This window comes from Muscardinus avellanarius (genome assembly GCF_963383645.1).
Source record: "Muscardinus avellanarius genome assembly, chromosome: 8".
Classification (NCBI taxonomy): Eukaryota; Metazoa; Chordata; class Mammalia; order Rodentia; family Gliridae; genus Muscardinus; species Muscardinus avellanarius.
The window spans coordinates 2,443,885-2,469,619 of record NC_137794.1 but is presented as its reverse complement, the minus strand read 5'-3'; the positions used below and the strand labels follow the sequence as shown (position 1 = coordinate 2,469,619).

The 25,735-nt window shown below is 49.9% G+C and overlaps 2 protein-coding genes across 2 annotated transcripts; both read left to right on the top strand.

Moving 5' to 3' along the window:
- Window positions 1-7,460: 7,460 nt before the first annotated feature.
- MRPS10 (mitochondrial ribosomal protein S10) lies at window positions 7,461-15,369 on the top strand (the record flags this gene model as incomplete). The annotated part of the gene is made up of 6 exons (XM_080700594.1): window positions 7,461-7,516; window positions 7,603-7,675; window positions 11,236-11,372; window positions 12,330-12,438; window positions 14,502-14,591; window positions 15,286-15,369. The coding sequence occupies exons 2-6, from the start codon at window positions 7,613-7,615 to the stop codon at window positions 15,367-15,369; spliced, it is 483 nt and encodes a 160-aa protein (XP_080556720.1). The 5' UTR covers window positions 7,461-7,516; window positions 7,603-7,612.
- A 4,889-nt stretch (window positions 15,370-20,258) lies between these two features.
- On the top strand, window positions 20,259-25,316 carry GUCA1B (guanylate cyclase activator 1B; the record flags this gene model as incomplete). The annotated part of the gene is made up of 4 exons (XM_080699779.1): window positions 20,259-20,465; window positions 23,355-23,504; window positions 24,418-24,538; window positions 25,189-25,316. 4 exons carry the CDS (start codon window positions 20,259-20,261, stop codon window positions 25,314-25,316), a joined length of 606 nt encoding a protein of 201 aa, XP_080555905.1.
- Window positions 25,317-25,735: the final 419 nt, after the last annotated feature.

The window sequence follows — 25,735 nt, the reverse complement described above, 5'->3', positions numbered from 1 at the left end:
CACTGCAGTGACTTGTCGGTGCTGGATAAGGGCCATGTCAGCTGCTTGGTGGTTTGAGTAGGCCGCAGGTTTGGAGGTGAGCAGGTCAAATTTCACTCACTAAAGCCCCTCTCTCCTGACTTCAGAAAGCAGGACCATGTGCCTGTGCTGCGCAGGGGATGGGCAGGCCCCTCGAGGATGTGACCTGCTCCCCATCCAGCTCGGTTTTACCTCAGGAATCTTACAGTAAGTCATCCACGGCATCCAGGTCTAGCCTGATTTATTTGCATTTTAGTTCTAGATTTAGGGTGCTGGGGATGGAACCCAGAGGCATTCTACCTCCAAGCTATACCCCAGCCACATTTTTTATTCTTTATTTTGAAACGGGATCTCACTGAGTTGCAGGGGGCCTCACTAAGTAGCTGAGGCTGGCCGCAAACCACGATCCTCCCGTCTCAGCCTCCCGAGTGCTGGGATTACAAGTGTGCACCACCATGGCCAGCTGGATTTCCAAATCTTAATGTGTATTTACTTTCTAATGGTCAACAACAAACTTTGGAAGAAATTTGAAATTCTGGATTTTATACAGAATTTGCCTTAGGGTGGGGCATTCCTGTTCAAAACCTTAATCTTTCAGATTCTTTTGGTTGTTTTGTCTTCCGTCATCATTTTAGATAGTCCTGCGTCAAATAAAGAGTTATTCTTCTAGAAGCAGTGTGCATGTGCCCAGCGTTGTAAATTTAACGTTGGGTTTTAGCCGGGTATGATGGCGCGCGTTTGTAATCCCAGTATTTGGGAGGCTGAGACAGGAGGATCACAGGTTCGAAACCAGCCTCGACAACTTACCAAGGCCTTTTCCAACTTAGACCCTGTTTCAAAATAAGAAATAAAATTGGGTTGGGGGGTTAGCTCAGTGGTAAAATGCCTCTGGGTTCAATCCCCAGTGCCACAAGAAATAAAGTTGGCTTCCAAGCCAGACATAGTGGCGCATGCCTGTAATCTCAGTTCTTGGGGAGCCCAAACAGGAGGATCACAGGCTCAATGCCAGCCTAGGCAACTTAGCAAGCCCCTGTTTCAAAATAAAAATAAGAAGCCAGGCATGGTGGTACACTTGTGCTCCCAGCATTTGGGAGGCTGAGACAGGAGGATCGTGGTTCACAGCCAGCCTCAGCTACTTAGGCCCTTTGCAACTCAGTGAGACCCTGTTTCAAAATAAAAAATACTGATGAAAAATAGTGTTGGGAGTGTAGCCTGGAGGTAGAATGCCCATGGGTTCCCCCCCCAGGACCACAAATAAAAATAAGAGCTGGGGGTTTCACTCAGTGGTTAAAAATGCCCTGTGGTTCAATCCTCAGTACCAAAATAAAGTTGGCTTCCAGGGACCAAGGTGTCCAGTCTACAGGTTTTTTCTATCATTTATTCAGTCAGTCCGTCCTCCTAAGTCACCATGCACCAGGCACTATTCAATACTGTATCTTTGAGAGCCAGGTGGTGGCGCACGCTTGTAATCCCAGTATGTGGGAAGCTGAGACAGGAGGATCGTGTTTCGCCGACAGCCTCAGCTACTTAGTGAGACCCTTTACAACTCAGACCCTGTTTCTTTCTTTATTTTTTTTTTGGGGGGGGTCTGGGGATAGAACCCAGGGGCATTCTACCACTGAGCTACACCCTCTGCCCTATTTTTTTATTGTTTATTTTGAAACCGGGTCTCACTGAGTTGCGGAGGGCCTCACTAAATAGCTGAGGCTGTCCACAAACCGCGATCCTCCGGTCTCAGCCTCCCGAATGCTGGGATTACAAGCGTGCGCCCCTACGCCCGGCTGACCCTGTTCCAAAATAAAGAATAAGAAATAGAGCTGGGGGTTTAGCTCTGAAGTAGAATGTCCCTGGGTTTCATCCCCAGTACCGCAAAAAAAAAAAAAAAAAAGAAAGAAAAAAAGAAAGAAGCTATATATGATTTCTTCATTCCAAAGAATAGATGGGCTTATTTATTTATTTATTTATTATTTATTTAGTGTTGGGGATTGAACCCAGGGCATTCAAGCTACAGCCTCAGTCCTTTTTATTTTTTGCTTTTGAAACAGGGTCTCCCTAAACTGCAGAAGGTCACCTTTAACCTGCGATCCTCCTGTCTCACTCACCCTGCCCAGTGCTGGGATTACAGGCGTGCGCCACAGTGTCCAGCTTTGCTCCACGGAACTTGAGACCTAAGACAACACACAAGGGCTCTGGAGACCGGCCCGGTTCTGCCACTGGAAGAGCCACGGTCGCGCTCAGTTGATGCTCTGAACTTTCTGACTCACCCGCATCCCGGGCGATTGGTAGCAGGCGCTCAGCAGCTGCTCACCACCGCCCAACTCTCCTCCTCCAACAGGCTTGTCCCTGTGTGTGAAGAGAAAGAGAAAACGTAAGTAAAACCTCTGTGGTGTCTCTAAAGTCAACTCTGAACTCCGTGGCCCCACCAGATGCTTGTGTTCTAGGAATGTGGGTGAGTTTTAATTAATGTTAACATAAGCAAGAGCTAATTAAAAAGACCTTTTTTTTTTGCAGTACTGGGGAAAGAAATGGGCTCTATTTAAAAGCAAAACAACTGGTATAATCAAAATATGATTTCACTTAGAAATAGTTGTTGTAGTCAAGTCTGGTGGTACACACCTATAATCCCAGTACTTGGGAGGCTAAGACAGGATGCAGGTTTGAGACCAACCTCAGCAACTTAATGAGACCCTGTTTCAAAATAAAAACTAAAATAGGGCTGGGGCTGTGTGGCTCAGAGATAGAACAGCCTTGGATTCAATCCCTAGTACTGTATTAAAAAAAAAACAAAAACTTTTCCGCTGAGCGTGGTGGCGCACACTTGTAATCTCAGCATTCCGTAGGCTAAGACAGGAGGATCCGGGTTTGCAGCCAGCCTCAGATACTTAGTGATGCCCTTTGCAACTCAATGAGACCCTGTTTCAAAATAAATAATAAAAATAGGGCTGAGAGTGTAGCTCAGAGGTAGAATGCCCCTGGGTTCCATCCCTAGTACTGCAAAAATAAATAACAAATAAATAAATAATAAATAAATAAATAAATAAATAAATAAATAAATAAAACTTAATCAGGACATGGTAACACACATCTGTAATCCCAGAACTTGGGAGGCTGAAATGGGAGGACCTCAGGTTTGGGTTTTTTTTCCTTTTTTTCTTTTTTTGTTTCTTGTTTTGTTTTCGGGTACTGGGGATTGAACTCAGGGGCATTCTACCTCAGGGCTACATCTCAAGCCCCATTTTGGCTTTTATTTTGAAACAGGGTCTTGCTAGGTTGTTGACAGTCTTACTAAGTTGCCAAGGCTGCTGTTCTGTTTTGTGGGCAGCATTTGGGATGGAACCCAGGGCCATTCTACCTCTGAGCTATATTCCCAGCCCTATTTTTTTATTCTTTATTTTGAAACAAGGTCTCACTAAGTTGCTGAGGGCCTCACTAAGTGACTGAAGCTGTATTCGAACCATTGATTCTCATGCCTCAGCCTCTCAAGTCCTGGGATTACAGGGGTACAGCACCACATCCAAGGAGACCTCAGGTTTAGGCCAACCTTAATAACTTAGTGAAACCCTTAGCAACGCAGCAAGATCCTGTTTCAAGATAAAAAATGAAAAAGAGGCTAGGGTAGAGTTCAGAGGAAGAATGCCCTGGGTTCAGCCCCAGCACCAAGTAAAAATAAGCCACTTTTTCTTTTGGGGTGGAGGATGGATATCTCTGCTCCCGTCCTCCACGAGACTCAAGGAGGACTGGTCTCATCATAGAATTCGGAATGTCACTGGACCAGGATTTGAAGATGGTCATTGGTTCAGATGTAACCAGCTCCTCATACGACCCTGAACAAGTCCTTTTCATCTCTGAACCTCTTTCCTCATCAATAAAATTAGGATAGGAAGCTGCGACAAGAGGGTCGCAGGTTCAAGGACAGGCTCTGCAATTTAGTGGGCTTTCTGAAACCTAGTAAAACCCTGTTTCCAAATAAGAAATAAAATATCAAGCCAGGCATAGTGGCACACGCTTGCAATCCCAGATTGTGAAAGAAACTTGTCCAAAGCCACTCAGCTACGCGGTAAACTGGGGCTAAGAAGCCAGATCTACTAACTACAAGGTAAGAGTTTTCCAATGTGTTAATTACCTATGTGAAAGCTCTTTGGAGGATTAAAGCTTGAAAATTTGCACAAATCAAAGAAAATTTTATTACAGCAAATCCAGTTCACCAAATCAAATTATGGTGGCCATTAATAAGTGGACAATACTTTTGACAACATGGTAGGTTAGGGCAGTCATTGTGAGTTCTCAAACAGGAGAGTAACAAGGAAATGAGTGATTTAGGAATATCCGTAAGGCCGTGATACACGAGATAACGGGAGCGCAAGGACTCCGGTTGGCGTGAGGAGGGGAGGTAGGTTTAAACGTTACTTGAAAAGGGCTAGAATTTCAACTCAGTAGTAGTGGTCGATTTCTTTTTTCCAAACACGAATTTTGTTATGTTGTCCTCCAACAAAACAGAACCCCGTGAGACCAACATGCCTTGAAAGGGGGAACGCTGATGGAGCTTGGTAACCACGCAAACACCGGCCGAAGCCTGACATCCAGAGGAGGATGCAGCCCAGGGGCGGGTCCTCCACACAGGAGCGCAAAGCTCCGCGTCTCTATGGCTGGCCCTGCGACGGGTACACTCTATCCTCCCGCCGGACTCTATGGTCGGAGGCGGCCTGTGACCCGGAAGCGGTCCCGAAGCGAACCCGGAAGACCGGGGCGGCAAGATGGCGGCGCTGGGGGCGGCGTGCCGGCGCCTCGGGCAGGTGAGGGCTGGGCTGGGGCCGGGGCCGGGGCTGGGGGGCCGAGTCTCGCCGCCCCCGCCGTGCAGCCCCGCAGGAGTCTCCCCGCTCCTGAGCCCTCGCCCGGGCTGCCCGCGGGACGGAGGGGAAAGGGGTTCAAAACGAACGCGTCCGGGCGAGACGGGAACAGAACTGTGGACTGTCAGGGGGAAGGGTCGGGAGTATTATATGTTCCAAAATCCTCCCTTCGCGCTCGTAAAAAATAAAAAATAGCCAAGTAATAAACATAGCCGCAGAGAAAACGCGAAGCTTATTTACCTCGCAGAGGTGCAGTTCCCGCCCCCGACGTCCGGAGACCTGGCCCCGGGGGTCCCTCAGGAGTGGGTGGGAACCAGCCGGCCGGCGGCGCTCACCTGTACTCCCAGCACTTGGGAGGCTGAGAAGGTAGGCGCGCAGGTTCGAGGCCAGCCTCACCAATATTGGACTCACAACCTAGCAAGACCCGGCTTCAAAATAAAAAATAAAATAGCCCGGAGGTAGAATGCCCCTGGGCTCAATCCCCAGAAACACACACACACACACACACACACACACACACACACACACTCACACACACTCTTCACATATTGATAGCTTTATGGAAATTAACCACATTTTCCAAAACAAACCTGGGGAGGAGTGGCAATCTCTTTAACATCTGGTTTAATAGACAACAGCTGGATTTGCACATCTGTTTCTGCGCTCAGTACTCTTCCCTGTCACCCTTGACTCTGGAAAACGCCATTGCACTGGTGAGAAAGTGGCAGTTTTAAATAGAAAAAAATTTTTGAGAGAAAAAGTTTAAGACTGTCGATTTGTGGACCTAACAGCACTAGGCGGAGGGCTGCAGAGGGCAGTGACTGGGACGTGTCCAGTTTCCTCCACTGGGGCTTCTTTTGCCCAACTAGTGTGTGAGGTCACTGGCATTAATGTGGGGAGGGGGTTTCCTGTGTGATCCTGTGAGGGGCGGCATGGTTCTCTTGCTTCCACCCCCCCATGAGCCAGGAAAGATGGAAGACAATAAACTAAGAGTAGTTTTTACTTTTTTTACATTTTCATTTTTGGAAACAGGGTCTCCTAAGCCAGCGCGCGCGGCTGGCGTCGAACCTGCGCGATCCTCCTGTCTCAGCCTCCCAAGCGCGGGGATTACAAGCTGCGCCACCACGCCCGGCAACATATTTGAGTGACCATCGGTTGTTATAGTTAATAGCACTAACCTGCTGTTTTCTTCTTCGTTGTTCTTGTTATCCTTTTTGTGGCACTGAGGATTAACCCAGAGGCATTCTACCTCTGAGCTCTACCCTCAGCCTTATTATTTATTTTATTTATTTATTTTTTGGTGGTACTGGGGATGGAACCCTTCTACCTCCGCACTACACTCCCAGACCTATTTTATATTTTGTTTGGAAACAGGGTCTCTTAAGCCAGCACAGCTGGCTTCGAACCTGCGCGATCCTCCTGTCTGTGCCTCCCAAGCGCGGGGATTACAAGTGTGCGCCACCACGCCCGGCATATTTTTTATTTTGAAACAGGGTCTCACTTAAGTTGCTGAGGCTGATTTCGAACCTGTGATTGTCCTGTCTCAGCTTCCCAAATGCTGGGATTACAGGCATGAGACACCATGCCAGGATCTCTTCATTGTTTTTTGTTTTTGTTTTGTTTGTTTTTTTGGTGATACTAGGGTTCCTGGAAACCCTTCTAAAGATTCTGTTGTGCCTCTATTTTCTCAGGTTACAATGTCAAATCTCAAAAAAACTGTTACCTGTAAGTTTCCTAAAATGAGACAGTTTTATTCCACCAGGGGGAGCTCACAAGAAAGGATTCTGCAATACCGAAGTATTAGAATACAAGGCTTAGTAGTTACTGATAGGTCTAAGTTCCAGTGTGTACTATATTTTATTTACTTTATAAACTAATTATCCCAACCATTTCAAACACTACATATGCTTGAAAAGCTTCAAAAGATAGCCGGGCGTGATGGCTCACGCTTGTAATCCCCGCGCTTGGGAGGCTGAGACAGGAGGATCGCACAAGTTCGAAGCCAGCCTCAGCTGCTCAGTGTGGCTCTCAGCAACTTAGTGAGACCCTGTTTCCAAATAAAATAGGGCTGGGGGTGTAGCTCAGAGGTAGAAGGCCCCTGGATTTCATCCCCAGCACCACTAAAAAATAAAAAAAAGAATTGTATTTCAAGAGTGCTATTTAATTCTTTACTTTACCATGGCCCTCTGTTTTACTTAAATGAAATCCAGTTTGGCCATTTTAGTTACCCCGACATCATCATCTGAAATGATAAGATACCCCTTCATTTGATTATCATGGATCTTTAGGTTTTTACTGAAAACAATAACTATTCTGGCAGTTGACTTTAATTCTTTTTTTTTTTTTTTTTTTTTGGCGGTACTGGGGTTCCTGGAAGCCCTTCTACCTCGGGGCTACACTCCCAGACCTATTTTTACATTTTCATTTTGGAAACAGGGTCTCCTAAGCCAGCGTGCGGCTGGCTTCGAGCCTGCGTGATCCTCCTGTCTCCGCCTCCCAAGCGCGGGGATTACAAGCGTGCGCCACCACGCCCGCTGGTTGACTTAATTCTAACAGTACTTCTCCCCCACCCTTTTTTTTTTTCAGAGCTTGGGGAATTTGTCTGTAAATAGTTTTAAGAACAGTGCAGCCAAAAATGGTGTCTTTCTTCTGTAAGTATCCAGTTAGACTGTTTAATTGAACTAGAAAGTGGGCTTTTGTGCCGTTTTCCATGGATTTCTCTCCCCCTTCCACGCAGCACTACCAACATGAAGTGGGTGCAGTTTTCAAACCTACATGTCGACGTTCCAAAGGACCTGACCAAGCCCACGGTATGTTTTCCCTATTTCTTGACTTAAGGAACTACATTAGCAATAAACATATGATTTTATGTGGTTAATACTGGCAACCGTACACTGCAGTTCTCCAGTGTCACTGGGTACTCGTGTTATCTTCAGCATTTGAGTTATTTTAGGAATAAAGTACTTACCCCCAAAACTGTGGTAAGGAGCAGTCTCTTGCTTTTAGCCCAGTATAATTAAGGCATTGTAATAATTAATGATGCAGAATAGCCAGCATGGTGGCACGTGCTTGTAATCCTAGCTCTTGAGAGGCCGAGGTGGGGGTTGGCGATTCAAAGCCAGCCTTGGCAATTTAGAGAGGCTTTCATCAACCTAGCAAGAATTATTTCAGAAGTAAATAATAAGAAATAATAGAGCTCAGGGTACAGCTCAGAGGTAGGATCCCCCTGGGTTCAGTCCCCAGTACTGCAAAAAAAAAATTGGGGGGGCATTCTACCTCCGAGCTACACTCCAGCCCTATTTTAGTATTTGGAAATGGGGTTTCGCTAAGTTGCTGAGGCTGGCTTCCCACCTGTGGACCCCTGTGTCAGCCTCCCAAGTCCTGGGATTACAGGTGCCCGGCCCCTTCAAGTCTTGGTTTCTTTTTTTTTGGTGGTACTGGGGTTCCTGGAAGCCCTTCTACCTCCGGGCTACACTCCCAGACCTATTTTATATTTTTGAAACAGGGTCTCTTACGCCAGCGCGGCTGGCCTCGAACCTGCGCGATCCTCCTGTCTCCGCCTCCCAAGCGCGGGGATTACAAGTGTGCGCCACCACGCCCGGCGCAAGTCTTGGTTTCATTTTAAGTATTGAGTTTAGACCTGGAAAGTATCTTATTGTCGACAGTGAGAAAGAACGTTAACACCAGTAGTAGAAGTCCAGAAGTAGCCACGTAAGCTTGCTAGGCGCACTCGCTCCTTGGGCTCTGTGAGCCCCGTTTCTTGTGCATTTGTTTATTTTTTCATTTTTTCTTTGTTTTTGTTTTTTTCGTACTGGGGATTGAACCCAGGGGCATTCTACCTCTGAGCTACACCTGTTTTATTCTGTATTTGGAAACAGGGTCTCACTAAGTTGCAGAGAGCCTCACTAAGTAGCTGAGGCTGGCTTCGAACCTGTGGTCCTCCTGTCTCAGCCTCCCAAGTCCTGGGATTACAAATGTGCGCGACCGTGCCTGGCATGTATTGTAATTAAGAAACGCTGCTGGGCGTGCATGTTTGTAGTCCACATTGTAGCACTGTGTCTTCTTTTTCACTGACTGGATGCTGGGTACGTTTCTGTGGCAGTACACATAGATGCTGGTCTGCGCTGCCCGGGTCAGGCCTGCGGGGCGAGGCCGTGGGCAGGTGGCAGGTGGGCACGGTGGGACGCTAGACACTTGAGGCCACCTAGGTAATCGATCTGCTGATGCAGATCATCTGAATCCTCCAGTGTGCAGATTCTTATGTGAAATCTCCTGGGTTTTAATTTCTATAACAAATTCCGTACATATATGCCTTTTTTATCTTTTTAACTGGGGACTGAACCCAGGGGCAGGCTACCTCCAAGCTACACGTGTAGGCCTTTCTACCTCCGGGCTATCTTCCCAGACCTATTTTATATTTTATTTGGAAACAGGGTCCCACTAAGTTGCTGAGAGCCTCACTCAGTAGCTGAGGCTGGCTTCGAATCTGTGCAATCCTCCTGTCTCAGCCTCCCAAGCGCGGGGATTACAAGCGTGCGCCACCACGCCCGGCTAAGGGGCTTTTTATTTTTTATTTTGAAACAGGGTCTCACTAAGCTGCTAGATTCAGAATGTCTTTAAAACCCTATAAAAAGCCTATGGGTGTAGCTCAGAGGTAGAACACTTGCGTAGCATGTGCAAAGCCTGGGATTCAACCCCAGCACTACAAAAAAAAAATTAAAAACAAAATCTAAATTGGGCCTGATGGCACACGCTTATAATTCCAGCATTTGAGAAGCTGACACAGGAGGATCACAGTTCGAGAACAGCCTCAGCTACTTAGTGAGGCCCTCTGCAACTCAGTGAGACCCTGTTTCAAAATAAAGAATAAAAAATAGGGCTGGGGGTAGCTTGGAGGTAGAATGTCCCTGGACTCCATCCCTAGTTCTGCAAAATATAAAAATGAAAGCTAGCCCAGTGTGGTGATGCATGCCTATAATCCCAGTACTTGGGAGTCTGAGAGAGGAAGATGGCAGGTTTGAGGCCAGCCTCAGTGACTTAGTGAGATCCTGTTTCAAAATAAAAAATATAAAAAGAAATAGGACTAGGGTGTAGCTTGGAAGTAGAATGCCCCTGGGTTCAGTCCCCAGTAGCACAAAATAAATAATAAGTGCATACATCAAATCCTGCAGGGGTCATTAGGACCATCTTAGGGCTCTTTGCTCGCTCCTCGTCCCTGACTTTTGACAGCGACAGTCAGTGTGTTCTGCTCCTCCAACAGCGCTGTCTGGAGTAACTGAGAGATGTCTAGCCGCCTGTTAGTAAGTGCTCTCTCTGGGGTGAAGTGATTTCGCCCTGAGTCGTTGGCTAGCAGCAACCTCCTGACATGGTGGTGAGTGGACTGAGGCTGATTCTCCTGCTGGCAGAGAGCCTGCAGTACCAGCCCATTATTCCCGAGGTCTGTAGGTATTAGAGTGGAAGCGAGAGATGTTATAGGCACGGTCAGTTTCATAGCACTTTAATTAGATGAGTAATTTATATATTAAGGCAGGTGAAAGATGCATGAATAAGACCTAATAAAGATGAGTAGAAGTAGCTTTACTTTGTATAACAGTGTTTAACAATTTATAAGCGCTTTGATTTATGTTTTATTTTTTCCCTACAGAAATGCTCTGAGCTATGGTTCAGGCCTTGCTATCTATTGGATATGCGAAGAGGCTGGGGGGCGCTGAGGCGGTGGGCGAGCCCACTGGCCCTCAGCAGGAGCAGATTCACTCCCAGCACGGGTCCTCTGACCAGGCTGCCTGCGACACAGGCCCCAAAGGCCTTTCTTACTGTGCAGGACACTATGACAGGAGTCCATTTTGGTGTGCATGTGCCTGGACGAAATCGTTTTACAGGACAGATGTCTAGAAGGATTCACACTAGCTCTTGTGAATTTTAAGTTCAATAATTATTTGGTTGGAAAGTTCTCTTAAGCTAATGATTTTGTAGATAGCCTTGAAATTCCATTTGATTCATACTGTATTTAAAGATTCTGACACTCGTGCAAGTGTGATTTTTATTTATTTTTGTGTGTATGGTACGGGGGATGGAACCCAGGGGCATCCTACCTCTGAGTTATACCCCAGCCTGATTTTAATTAATTAATTAATTAATTTGCAGTACTGGGATGGAACGCAGGGGCATTCTACCTCCAAGCTCCACCCCCAGCCCTATTTTTTATTCTTTATTTTGAAACGGGTTTTTACTGAGTTGTAAAGGGCCTTTTTTATGTGGAAACATTCTTGCTAAATTGCTGAGGCTAGTCTCAAATCTGCAGTCCTTTTTTCAGGCAAGTACTTCACACTGAGCTACACCTCCAGTCCTAAACTTCTCTTTTTTATTTTAGGTGACCGTTTCTGATGAACCAGACACATTATATAAACGCCTGTTGATTTTAGTAAAAGGCCACGATAAGGCTGTATTGGACAGTTATGAGTACTTTGCCGTGCTTGCTGCTAAGGAACTTGGTATCTCAATTAAAGTGTACGTATAAGTTCCTGATATGGTGTTAGCTGCTGTAATATGACCAGCCAAGAAACGGGTGCTGGTCCTGGGTAGGTCTGAGCTTACCCAGTGGGGTTGAAGGCTGGCAGGGTAGGGTATACATGTTTGTCTGTGTTATTCTAAGCAAGATCGTTTTTTCCTTGTCTACTGGAATTTTTAGTGCTGGAGTGAGTAAGCAAGGAAAATGAAAGGAGCACTCTAGAAACGACAGAGCCGTCAAGAGATCCAGGACGCGCGGGCCGGGGTCTCTGGGAAGCAGGCAGTAGACAGGGGACACACGCTTTGGGACCCTTCAGATGTGCCGAGCTTTGACCCCGCGCCCATTCTTCCCCCTGTACCCTAGAAGCACCACTCAGCCAGGAGCTGCGGCCGAGCTTGAAGGCACCTGGGCCAAGAGCAGCCTCCTCCTTGGCCAGTCTGGCCTCTTAACAAAGCAGAAGGCCACACTGGCTCCCAAAACAGGTGCTAGTTTTGTGATTCCCAAGGCAGCTGTGACCTCATCTGAAACAACAGAGAGCAGACGCTGCAGCTGTGCCGTCACGCACGCCGCTCTTCACGGCTCGTGCGCTTGGCCAGGGGCTCAGGGTGTGAGGTCGAAGGCACGTGTGTGAGCACGTGCACGCCTGCCTGCCAGCCCGCGTCCCTGTGTGTGGGAAAAGGCTCCTCTTGCGCTCCGTGGCGTCTCTTTTGGCCTGGGCTCTCTTTTTATTTTTAATTGGTGCATTGTAATTGCCCATGATAGTGAGATTCATTTTTGGCCTGAGCTCTGACAGCAGTTGTTAGAGATGACAGTCTTGACACATGGAGTCAGTAAGTGTAGTTAATACCTGTAATTGAGTGTGAGCCTGCCCTCCACAATTGTGGGATTGTGCTTGGACATCGGTGACTCAGGCTGGAACAGTCAGTTTACATTTGCTGAATTGTCCATTCCTTCAGGCATGAGCCTCCCAGGAAGATAGAGCGCTTGACTCTCCTCAAGTCGGTGCACATTTTCAAGAAGCACAGGGTTCAGTATGAAATGAGGACACTTTACAGATGTTTGGAGGTGAGCAGCTCAGCTATTCGGGCTTTTTATTGTGTGTGGGGGTCTGGGGATGGAACCTGGGGGCATTCGACCTCTGAACTACACCTCCTGCTCCATTTCTTCTTTATTTTGAAACTGGGTCTCACTAAGTTGCAGAGGGCCTCACTAGGTAGCCGAGGCTGTCCACGAACTGCGATCCTCTGGTCTCAGCCTCCCGGATGCTGGGATTACAAGCGTGCGCCACCACGCCTGGCTCTATTCGGGCATTTTTAAATATGCCAAATTTAAGCCGGGCGTGGTGGCGCACGCTTGTAATCCCTGTGCTTGGGAGGCTGAGACAGGAGGATCACAAAGGTTCGAAGCCAGCCTCAGCTACTTAGTGAGGCTCTCAGCAACTTAGTGAGACCCTGTTTCCAAATAAAATATTAAAAAGGTCAGGGAGTATAGCCCGGAGGTAGAAAGCCCCTGGGTTCCACCCCCAGTACCACCAAAAATAAATTAAATAAATAAATAAGCCAAATTTAAACTAACATATCATACCTCTCCTTTAGTTGACTCAGTGGTCTTCCTGCTAGCTAGGCTCACATAGTTGTGGAGAAGGTAAATGTCTTCTTGTGTTTATGGAAGCCATGTGCCAGGAAAACCAAATTCAGAGCCACCCCTAGGATAGTGAATAACCTATACGTGCAGACTATGTTAATTTCTTCTGTTTTTAAATTCTTTTTCTGCCAGCTAATCTTTAGATAGTAAGATAGCATTGGAATAATTCTGCTCATACTTCTGGAATCTTAGTTAAGTTTGTCCGGTTTTAATAGTTAGTCCCGTGCTCGTGGGATTCCCAGGGCAGCGACACACAGCTCGAGGTCTGCCATTAGTCCGCGGCCTCGCTCATGAGTCCATGGGCAGTGGCCTGGGGTGGCGGAAGGCCCGACGGCGCTTTCATACCCGTGGCGCTTGTGGGTCAGGCTGTGAGGCACGTCCTCAGCTGCGTGACCTGTAAGGGGAGGGCGGCAGCGCAGCCATCGTAACAGTGTGAAGAGGGCCAAGAGTGCTGCCGCCCACGGTGACGGGGGTTCACTGAAACAAGCATGTGTGTTGCATTTTTTATTTTATTTATTTTGTGATCTTGGGGATGGAACCCAGGGGCCTTCTGCCTCCAAGCTACACCTCCAGACCTATTTTATATCTTATTTGGAAACGGTCTCAGCTGTGTGTGGTGGTGCACATTTGTAATCCCAGCATTTGGGAGGCTGAGACAGAAGGATCACGGTTCAGGGACAGCCTCAGCTACTTAGGCCGTCTGCAACTTAGTGAGGCCCTGTTTCAAAATAAAGAATAAAAAATAGGGCGGGGGTATAGTTCAGAGGTTGAATGCTCCTGGGTTCCACCCCCAGATGGAAAAAAAAAGAAGAAAAAAAGAAAGATGTCTGAGGGTTCTACCCCCAATACCCCCCTTACACACTCACACACACACACACACACACACACACACACACACACACACAAAGAAATTGGGTCTTGCTAAATTGCTTAGGCTTGCCTCAAATTTGCTATCCTCCCGTCTCAGCCTCCCAAGTACTGGGATTACAGGCATGCACCATATTTTTTATTTTGAGACAGAGTCTTGCTAAGTTGTTGAGGCTGGCCTCAAACTTGTGATGGTCTTGCCTCAATTGAGGATTACAGATGTGCCCAATTGGTAAAATTAGTATTATTCCATCATTAATAAATATCAGAGCTTGGTGTGGCAGCATGCACTTGTAATCTAGTACTTGGGAGGCAGGTTCACAGCCAACCTCAGCTACTTAGTGAAGTCCTTTGCAACTCATTGAGACTCTGTTTCAAAATAAAGAATAAATAAATAGAGCTCAGGGTGTAGCTTGGAGGTAGAATACCCCTGGGTTCCATCCCCAGTACTGCAAAAAAAAAAAAAAATATATATATATATATATATATATATATATATAATGTTCTATGTAAGACTTCTTAGAGGAAGAACAGGCTTCAGCACTTGTAAGAAGAACAAAACCTTGTCGACTGCCCCTCTGACAGCACCATGAGCCCTTATGTGTTGGATGTTTCAGCTGGACCGTCTAACGGGATGCACAGCTGATGTCTACTTGGAATATATTCAGCGAAACTTACCTGAGGGGGTTGCCATGGAAGTTACAAAGGTATGACCGAATGTTTGTCTCTTTGAGGGAGTAGCTGCATTGCTTTGACACGTTGTGCCTGGCCTTGCTCCACCCAGTGGAGGGCGGACCTGCGGCCAACCTGGAGCAGAATGGCCACAGTGGTTGGGGACCCCTTCCTGTGTAACAGAACCTGTCACTGCAGCCCACGTCCTCGCAGGCCGCCTTCGAAGTCTCCCTTCCTAAGAGTTGTTGAGACTTGGGGACATTAAGTGGCCATCCCTGGAGAGACCACTCTGGATCAAGTAGATTATATGGATGGACAAGTGCTTGCTTGCTTATTCTGTGTGTGTGTGGGTACTAGGGATCGAACCCAGGGGCGTTCTACCTCCGAGCTGCACCCCCTGCCCTATTTTTTATTCTTTATTTTGAAACAGTCTCACTGGGTTGCAAAGGGCCTCCCTTAGCTGAGGCTGTCTGCAAACCGTGATCTTCCTGTCTCAGCCTCCCAAATGGATGACAAGGAATGCTGGGATTACAAGCATGCACCCCCACGCCCAGCTTGTACAGGAGCTTTATACTGTCAAGTTTCCTTCTCTCCATTTCAGAGTCCTACAGAAAGGCAAAGGGGATAACAGAAAAAGAAGCCATGAGTATTTGACAAATCAATAGATCTAGTTGGTCGTCAAAGTTCATTTAAGTTCATAACGTGGTTTTGTTTTGCTTCTATTTTTAGACAAAATTAGAACAGTTACCAGAACATATCAAGGAGCCAATCTGGGAAACAGTACCAGAGAAGAAAGAAGAAAGCAAGTCGTAATGCCCGCGCCACCTGCGCTGGATGGAAAGGACACCGGGGTGCGGCCGGACGGCGGGTCCTCGCTGCTCTCCCGAGGCTCCCGCCCTTGGCAGCAGACCGAACTGGGGTGGAAGGACCTTTTCTGGGTTTTATACTTGTAGTCAATTCAGTTCCGACTTTTTAAAGAACACAAGCCGACCGCTTGGATCCTCCGAGCCCAGAGTCAGTGTCATATTGTGTCCTGCTGTTGTTCAATTAGTAGTTTGTTCTGGTTTTAATTTATCTCAGTTCATTCATTGGAAAATGCGTTTTTATGAAGTTGCTTTGAAGGAACCTTTGGCTAACCTCACATGAGTGTTCACCCTGGCACGGCCGGCGTGTTGCTGTAGGGCTGATGGCCCACAAATATACCTGATTGAAGCATTACTTTTTTTTTTTTTTTTTGCAATACTGGGGATTGAACCCAGGGGCATTCTAACTCTGAGATACAGCCCCAGCCCTATATTATTTTTTATTTTGAAACAGGGTCTCACTAAGTCACGAGGGCCTCACAAGTTGCTGAGGCCACCGTGAGCCCACGATCCTCCTGCCTCAGCCTCTAGTAGAGCGGTTATAAGCGTGCACCACCTGCCTCGCAACTGAGTGGTTTTTAAACATTGCAAGGCACAGGTCAGTGTTTCTCCTTAAGCTCCTCACTCATAAGAGGCCTCGTTCTTTGGGTAGGTGTCATTTGCTTTGCCAAGATGTGTATTTTTACATGAAATTAAATAGCATTTTGAGCCCTGAGGCGGCAGATTGCAGGGGCGGCAGCAGTGGGTACGGTGAGCCCAGGGGCGCTTTATTTCTTCTCTACAGCAGAAGCGGGTCTCTGTCTGTGGTTTCCTTCACATCTTTGGAGTTTTTTCAGTTTTTTCCCTTTTTTTCCCCTTTAAACTAGATTGCTATTGGCCAGGCGTGGTGGCGCACACTTGTAATCCCAGCATTCGGGAGGCTGAGACAGGAGGAACAAGGTTCATGGACAGCCTCAGCTACTTGGGCCCTCTGCAACTCAGTGAGACCCTGTTTCAAAATAAAGAATAAGAAGCCGGGCGTGATGGCTTACGCTTGTAATCCCTGTACTTGGGATGCTGAGACAGGAGGATCGTTCAGGTTCGAAGCCAGCCTCAGCTGGTTTAAGAGACCCTGTTTCCATATAAAATAGGTCTGGGAGTGTAGCCTGGAGGTAGAAGGCCCTTGGGTTCCATCCCCAGTACCACACACAAAAAAATAAAAAATAAAAAAATTGGTGTGGGAGTGTAGCTCGGAAATAGAATGCCCCTGGGTTCCTCTGCCTCCCAGTACCACCAACACAAGGAAGGAAGGATGAGTGGGTGGTGGCTGGGTGGATGGATGGATATCCCCTGAGAGAGCTGGATGAGGCCAGCTCAGTGGTTGAGTGCTTGCCTCGTGTTCATGAGACCCTGGGTCCAACCCCCAGTACCAAACCAAAGCTACAAGGAACTCAAATGCCATATAATAAATGGAGAACTTTTTCTTTTTGTTTTTCTTGCAGTACCAGGGATAGAAGCCAGGGGCATTCTACCTCTGAGCTATACCCCAGCTTGTGTGTGTGTGTGTGTGTGTGTGTGTGTGTGTGTGTGTGTGTGTGTGGTACTGGGGTTCTTGGAAACCCTTCTACCTCTGGGCTACACTCCCAGACCTATTTTTTATATTTTTTTTATTTGGAAACAGGGTCTCTTAAGCCAGCGAGGCTGGCTTCGAACCTGTGCGATCCTCCTGTCTCTGCCTCCCCAAGCGTAGGGATTACAAGTGTGTGCCACCACGCCTGGCTCCCCAGCCCTATTTTTTATTCTTTATTTGGAAACAGGATCTTGCTGAGTTGCAAAGGGCCTCCACGCCTGGCCGAATGTAGAGCTTTTAAAGCTAACCCCACACTTGTTCGCGCTTTCACCTTAGCAACACGTACTCCTTTTCTCTGATGCTTCCGAGTGAGGCAGGCTAGGGGGAACAAGGAGTAGAAGAGGAAGAGAAGTGCAAGGCAGGCAGGCTGGTGTCCCATGCCTGGAGGGCTGGGCCGTGGACAGGGAAGGCAGCGGGCCCTCAGCTCCCGTGGGCATTCACTGTTGGAGGTCCCCAAGCTCCGCCCAGAGCCTGGAGCCGGCTCGGGCTGGCTGCCTGCAAGCCCAGGGTTCTCTTTGCAAATCCCCTGCTCAGTTCCCAGCCCGCCCTCCTTAAGTCCTGCTGTTCTGGCTTCCAGCTCCCCATTCTCTCTGGAGTCTTAATCCTCTCTAAGATATATTTATACCTCAATAGCTCAGCAGTATTTTTAGGGCAGGTCACGGGCAACTGACCCATCTGGAAAGCCAGTCAAGTTGCAGATCCCCGGGTGTGGCGGCGCACGCCTGTGATCCTTGTACTTGGGAGGCTGAAACAGAAAGATCGCAGGTTCGAGCATAACCTCAGCAAGTCGTGAGACCCAAATCAACCTAGCAAGAACCTGTTTCCAGATAAATCGGGCTAGGGGAGTAGCTCAAAGGTAGAATGCCTCTAGGTTCAATCCCCAGTACCACACACAAAAGAAACCAGCTTCCCAAAGCAGAGGCTAGAATCATCTCATTGGTAGAATCCTGGTGCAGGTGCCGCACTGCACTCTAATTTGCTTGGATAACAGCGGGCCCTAGGGCTGGCCAGGAGGGGTGCCGCCCTCCATGATACCCAGAAGATGCTGCCCCGACACCTGGGTGCGTGCGCGCAGATGGGGGATGGTTGGGAGCTCTGGGCTAGCGTCCTCAAGTCCCCTCTGGGCCCAGAGCCCCACCTGCATCCTCGCTTCAACCACCCCTGCTCACACAGATGCTCTAAAGAAGCCGAGGAACAGCCAGGCGGTGCTGCTCGCCTGGGATTGCAGTACTTGGAGGCTGAGACGGGAGCGCAGGCTCCAGGCCAGCTAGGCAACTTGTGTGTGTGTATGTGGGGGGGGGGGGATACTAGGGATGGAACCCAGAGGCATTCTGGCTCTGAGTTACACCCCTAACCCTATTTTTTATTCTTTATTTGGAAACAGGGTGTCACTGAGTTGCAAGGGGCCTCACTAAAGCTGAGCTCTTCGTGAACCCCAATCCTGTCTCAGCCTCCTGAATGTTGGGATTACAGGCACACTCTCACGCCTGGCAGCCACAGCAAACTAAGGAGACCCTGTTTCCAAATAAAAAGTAAAAAAAGGTAAGGGGTGGAGCTCAGAGGTAGAATGCTTCTGGGTTCAATCCCTAGTACCAAAATAATATGCATCAAAATGAAAAGAAAAAAGCTGCAGAGGAGTGTGCTATCTCCCAGGATCCCTCGCTGTCTGACACCACTGCATATTACCTGACACGGACGTGAGCTCCTTGTACATGCAAAGCACTATTCTTATTCTTAATACTATGATTATTATTTTATTTTCTATGTGTAGTATTAGGAATCGAACCCAGGGGCATTCTACCTCTGAGCTCCATCCCCAGCACTATTTTTATATATATATATTTTTTTTTTTGCGAAACTCGGGGACTTTCTACCTCTGGGCAATATTCCCAGACCTATTTTATGTTTTATTTGAAAACGGGGTCTCACTAAGTTGCTGAGAGCCTCACTAAGCAGCTGAGGCTGGCTTCGAACCTGTGTGATCCTTCTATCTCAGCCTCCCAAGCACGGGGATTACAAGGTGCGCCCCCACGCCGGCTCACTATTTTTATTCTTTGCTTGAAAACAGGGTTTCACTAAGTTGCGGAGGGCCTCACTAGATTGCTGAGGCTGGCCTCGAACCTGCTATCTTGTCTCTTTCTCCCAAGTACTGGGATTACAAGTGTGCACCACCATGCCCTGGTGAAAGCAACGTTTGAGTGTTTCAGAAGTGGTAGAGCTGGGCATGGTGGCGCACACTCATAATCCCAGTACTGGGAGGCTGAGACAGGAGGATCGCAGGTTCAAAGCCAGACTCGGCAGCTTAGGGATGCTCTCGCGGTATACTGAGACCCTGTTCCCATAGAAGAAAATTAGAAGCCAGCATGGGGGCACACGCTCGTCATCCCAGCATTCGGGAGGCTGAGACAGGAGGATCACGGTTCGCAGCCAGCCTCAGCTACTTATGCCCTTTGCAACTCAGTGAGACCCTGTTTCAAAATAAAGACTAAAAAATAAGGCTGGGGTGTAGCTTGGAGATAGAATGCCCCTGGGGTCCATCCTCAGCACCACCACCACTCCCCAAAAGAAAGCTGGGTTTGGTGGCACACATTTGTAATCCCAGTACTTGAGAAGCTGAGACAGGAAGATTGCAGGTTCTTGGCCAGCTTCAGCAATTTGTGAGGCCCTCCACAACTTAGACCATGTTTTCAAATAAAAAAATAAAATAGGGCAGAGGGTATAGCTCAGAGGCAGAATGCCCCTGGGTTAGATTACCAGAACCACAAAAATAAGTAAAATTGGGTTGAGGAGGTAGCTTGAAGGTAAAATGCCTCTGGATTCAATCCCTGGTACCACAAAAATAAGTAATAGCTAGCTAGACAGAGGACAGACAGCAGCCTGGGAGAGTACACGAGAGGAGGCTGTCCAGCCTGTGAACCAACTCTTCCTGACTCCACGGCCTGTTTCTTGCCCTCCTCCCTCCTCGGGTCTGGGGGCGGCTTGGTACTCTTGGCCAGGCTAAGGGAGGGGTGAGGCGGGGAGCTTAGCAGGCTGGAGGTGAGGCTGCCAGGAAATGTACTAACGGTCTTAGGGCAGCTTAGCGCCTACTGCCCTCGCGGCCCGCCCTCTGCTGCCCATCAGATGCAGTTGCCCAGGAGACCATGAAGAGGCTGGCCAGACAGCGGAGGAGGAAGGAGAGGCCCGGAGCCTGAGGAGCCAGCGCACGGGGCCCCTGACATCCCTGGGCCGCGATGGGGCAGCAGTTCAGCTGGGAGGAGGTGGAGGCAGCCGGCGAGATGGACGTGGCGGAGCTGCAGGAATGGTACAAGAAGTTCGTGGTGGAGTGCCCCAGCGGCACCCTCTTCATGCACGAGTTCAAACGCTTCTTCAAGGTCACAGGCAACGCAGAGGCCAGCCAGTACGTAGAGGGCATGTTCCGGGCCTTCGACAAGAATGGGGTGAGTCGCCCTGGATGGGGACCCATCCCAGTCCACCTGGCACCTTCCCATCCTGGGCCAGAGATGCACCCCAGGCCCAGCTCCTCCTGCCCCCTCCTCTCTGCCCATCATTCTGTCCCTTCTACTGCACCTCTTCCTGAGAGCTGACTGATGTTGGGTCTTCTCTGGGTCTTGGCCAAGGCGCTAAGGCCCTGAGCGTCCACACAAGAGACCTGTCACCCTAAACCCACGAGCAGAGGAGAGCCCCACAGAGGACACCTATGCTAGCGCAGACCCAGAGCCCCCCGACCGTCCTTCAACTGAGACTGGTCGGGGTTTCTGCGCCGGAGGAGGAGGTGCCACCCTGCCTGCGAGAGGGGGCGGGTTCCTCAGGTCACAGAGGGTATCAGGAAGGGCTGCCACACCACAGGGCTTCTTACAGCCCTCCAATGGCTCTGGCAGCTGAGAAGATACCAAATTTTGTAATTACACATGTGGGAATTGAATCAAAGTTCAACAGAAAGGCCAGGCACAGTGGCACTCCTGTAATGCCAGCAATTTGAGAGGCTGGGGCAGGAAGATCACAAGTTCAAGGCCAGCCCGGGCAACTCAGGCAACTTAGCAAGCCTCTGCCTTAAAATAGAAAATAAAAAGCCAGGCATAGTGGCACACACTTTTAATCCCAGCAATTGGGAGGCTGAGACAGGAGGATCGTGGTTCATGGACAGCCTCAGCTACTACTTAATGAGGCCCTCTGCAACTCAGTGAGACCCTTTTACTAAATGAATAAAAAAAAATAGGGCTGGGGGTGCAGCTCAGCGGTACAATGCCCCTAGATTCCATCCCCAATACCATACACACACACACAAAAAAATATATATATATATATAAAATAAAAAGGGTTGGGGGTGTAGGGCAACCCTGGGTTCTATCCCCAGAATTGGGGAAAAAACAATAAAGTAAAATCCAATAATTATACTTATTTTTGTTTGGAGTCCTGGGGGTGGAACCGGGCAAGTACTCTGCCACTAAGCTGTCGCCCAACCTCCTAGACACAATCTTTTTATCAGGCGTTTTCCTATCTGGACAATGGATCTGAAATTTCTAGAGCAAACAAAATCAAAGGGGCCACGGATCTAACTCACTTGTTAAAACCCGAGGTGAGGCCAGGCGTGGCGCATGCTTGTAATCCCTGCGCTTGGGAGGCTGAGACAGAAGGATCGCACAGGTTCGAAGCCAGCCTCAGCTACTTAGTGAGGCTCTCAGCAACTTAGTGAGACCCTGTTTCCAAATAAAGTATAAAATAGGGCTGGGAATATAGCCCAGAGGTAGAAAGCCCCTGGGTTCCACCCCCAGTACCACCAAATAAATAAATAAATAAATAAATAAATAAATAAATAAAGCCCGAGGTGGGCTGGGTGTGGTGGCGCACACATGTAACCCCAGTTACTTGGGAGGCTGAGACAGGACAACCACAGATTCGAGGTCAGCCTTAGCAACTTGGTGAGACTTTCACCAACCTAGTAAGACCTTGTTTCAAAATAAAATTTAAATAGAGCTGGGGGTGTAGCTCGGAGGTAGAGATACCTCTGGGTTCAATCCCCAGTGCAAAAATGCAGCTAAACCTGAGGTGATGGGCTGGGTTTGCTGGAGACCGGCTGTTGGCGAGCCTGTCTCCGCCCTCTGCTCCCAGTGGAAGGAGAGAGGGCGAGACCAAGTGTCAGGTGGGATTCTTGTAGACAGCACAGGGTCGGGGCTCGTCACAAACGCCCCGATGATTCGGGGAGAAATGGGGCAGGTGACCCAGTGGGCCACGCCCGCCCGCGCCTCCCTCCCGCTCAGGCCTGGGCAGTAATCGGAGCTGACGAAGTGCGCAGCAGATGAGATTAGCCCCGCGGGAAGCCTCCTGCAATGATCCTGTCTGCGCAGTGACCTCCCGTGAGCAGGCTGAGCCCGCGTCCCCCTCTCTGCCGAGCTGTGCTGAGAGGGGTGCCGTGAGAACAGAAGGTTCTGGACCGAGGAGAAGGCAGAATCTAGACATCTGCAGAGGAGGAATGCGTGGCGCTGCGGGCTGTGGGCTCTTCTCCCCTTGGCGTCCATAGATGTACGCCGTGTGCATGTGCTGGACCGAAACAGATGTTGGAGCTGGGGGGCTGAGTGACAGTGTGCTGGGTAGCACGTGTGAGCCCTGCCCTGGGCCCGGGATCCAGCAGAGACAGACAGACAGACAGACAGACAGACAGACAGACACAGGCACAGACCTGGGCCCAGGACCCAGCAGAGACAGACACACGGAGATAAACAAACAAACAAACAAACAAACGTGTGGAAGCCAGGCCTGGTGGTGCACGCTTGTAATTCAAAGTACTTGGGAGGCTAAGGCAAGAGGATCGCAGGTTCGAGGACAACCTCAGCAATTTACCAAGCACCTCAGCAACCTAGCAGGACCCTGCTTCAAAACAGAAACTAAACCAGGCTGAGGGTGTAGCTGGAGGCAGCTTGTCCCTGGGTTCAACCCCCAGTACATACATGTGTACATACATACAGGCATACATACATGAACACAGGAACCATCTCTACACACAAGCAGCGGCAGCCCCTCCCTGTCGCCAGGAGGAGCGAGGCTCGAGCCAGCCCCAAAGCCAAGCCCCCTTGACTCCAGGAGGTGATGTGAGCCTTAGAATAGGGAGGGCGACAGAGGCCAGACTGTGGCTGAGGTGGTGGAGAAGGAAGGCTTCCTGGAGGAGGGGACCCTTGAGCTGAGCCTGCGGCCACAGCTCTGGGAAGGCCCGGGCTGGGAGCGCTGCGGTGAGCAGAGGCCGGGGGCCGCAGGGACGAGGGGCGCGGGGTCTGGGCCTCACTGGACACGTGGGGCGGGGCCGCGGCGCTCAGCAGCACTGCCCATCGCAGGACAACACCATCGACTTCCTGGAGTACGTGGCGGCCCTGAACCTGGTGCTGCGGGGGACCCTGGAGCACAAGCTGAAGTGGACCTTCAAGATCTACGACAAGGACCGCAACGGCTGCATCGACCGCCTCGAGCTGCTGGACATCGTGGAGGTGGGGCCGCTGCTGGGAGCATCGCCCAGGCTTGCTAGCACGGGGTGCTGGAGACAGCTCCCCTGGGTTGGGGCCGGGGCAGAGGCGTTGAAATCACTCAGAGGGTGTTTTCTGATCACAGTGGAATGTAGCTGGAAATCATTTTTAAAAGATGATTTGAGCCGGGCGTGGTGGCGCACGCTTGTAATCCCCACGCTTGGGAGGCAGAGACAGAAGGATGGCAGGTTTGAGGCCAGCCTCAACAGTTTGGCGAGGCCCTCAGCAACGGATTGAGACCCTGTTTCCAAATAAAGAAAATAGGGCTTGGGAGCCGGGTGTGGTGGCACACGCTTGTAATGACAGCATTCGGGAGGCTGAGACAGGAGGATCGTGGTTCATGGCCAGCCTCAGCTACTTAGTGAGGCCCTTTACAACTCAGTTAGACCCTATTTCAAAATAAAGATTAAAAAGTAGGGCTGGGGGTGTAACTCAGAGGTAGAATGCCCCTGGGTTCCATCCCTAAACCCCCCCTAAAAAAATAGGACTTGGGTGTTGCTCAGGGGTAGAATGCCCGAGTTCCATCCCTAGTACCACACACATACACACACACACACACACACACACACACACACACGCCAAAAAAGTAGAAAATCTCTAGAACTTAGGCGACTTCTAAATACTCTATGAACCAAAGAAAGAATATCACACACACATATGCACTATTTTAAAATGAATAACGATACTGCATATAAAACACCAAACTTTATGGAGCACAACTAAACCCAGACTTGCAGAGAAAATATAAATATTACAGCCAGGCGCAGTGGCGCATGCTTGTAATCCCAGCCTTTGGGAGGCTGAGACAGGAGGCTGGGTCCCTGCGTAGGGCGAGGCCGCAGGTCTCCACGCCACAGCCCTGTTCTCCGCCTCGCAGGCCATTTACAAGCTGAAGAAGGCCTGCCAGGTGGAGACCGGCATGGAGCACGAAGGCCAGCTGCTCACGCCCGAGGAGGTCGTGGACAGGATCTTCCTCCTGGTGGATGAGAACGGCGACGGTAGGAGGGGAGGCGCTGGCGGGAGGGCCGGCGGCTCGGCTTTGCACGGGGTCAGGGTCTCATTTCTGATCCTGGGAGCCCGCCGAGGAGGGGGTTATGAGCACCATGGCAGGGCAGAGGTGGGAACTTCTCCAGGAGTCGCTGGCGGCCAGGCACTCAAACAGAAAGAACAACGATCCGGGCATGGCCACCGTGCACGCCTGTGATCCCAGCGCCTGGGAGGCGGAGACAGGAAGACCGGAGGGTTGAAGCCAGCTTCGGCAACTTAGTGAGACCTTGTTTTAAAATTTAAAAACTTAAAAAAGACTGGGATGTGGCTTGAAGGTAGTATGCCCCTGGGTTTAATCCCCAGTACCAAAAATAAAAGAAGAGGAGGAGGAGGAGGAGGAGGAGGAGATGGAGGAGGAGGAGGAGGAGGAGATGGAGGAGGAGGAGGAGGAGATGGAGGAGGAGGAGGAGGAGGAGGAGGAGGAGGAGGAGGAGGGGGAAGTTTGGAGTCAGGAAGACCAGGCTAATATAGTAAACTTCTCAGTCTCGTCTCCATTTCCTCATCTGGAAAATGGGGATTGTAAGTGTAGCTGGGAGGCGAGCCGGCGAGGCGGCACGCTGGCAATCCTCGCCCTTGGGAGCTGAGACCCCCTGCCCCTCAGGCCAGCTGTCCCTGACGGAGTTCGTGGAGGGAGCCCGGCGGGACGCGTGGGTGATGAAGATGCTGCAGATGGACACGAGCCCCGGAGGCTGGATCACCCAGCAGAGGCGGAAAAGCGCCATGTTCTGAGGGGCCGCCGGGCCAGGGGAGCCGGCCCACCGGCCCCAGGAGAGCAGGAGGGCCGTGGTGCGGCCCGGCCTTGCCCACTCTTTCCCGGGCACAGACGTGCTGCTGCCCCGTGCAGGGGCGAGTGGGCGCAGCTGGGGACCCGGGGGCCAGCGGAGCCCAGGAGGATGCGTGGGGCTGGGAGGGAACTGGGGTGTGTGCCCGCGGCTGCTCCTGTGCGTGGCTGAGGGCTGGGCTTCCCCAGTGGGAAGGAGAGGCCCGAGGCTGAGGACACACACAGTTACGGGATGGGAAGAGACGCACGGTCTTCACTGTATAACCCCGACCCTGAGCAGCCTTCCTGCCCTCCTCCCAGGCGTCCTCAGAGGAGCCAGCCGCACAGGGGGTGCCGGCTGTGGGCCTCCGCCCTGGAAGGGCCCCTG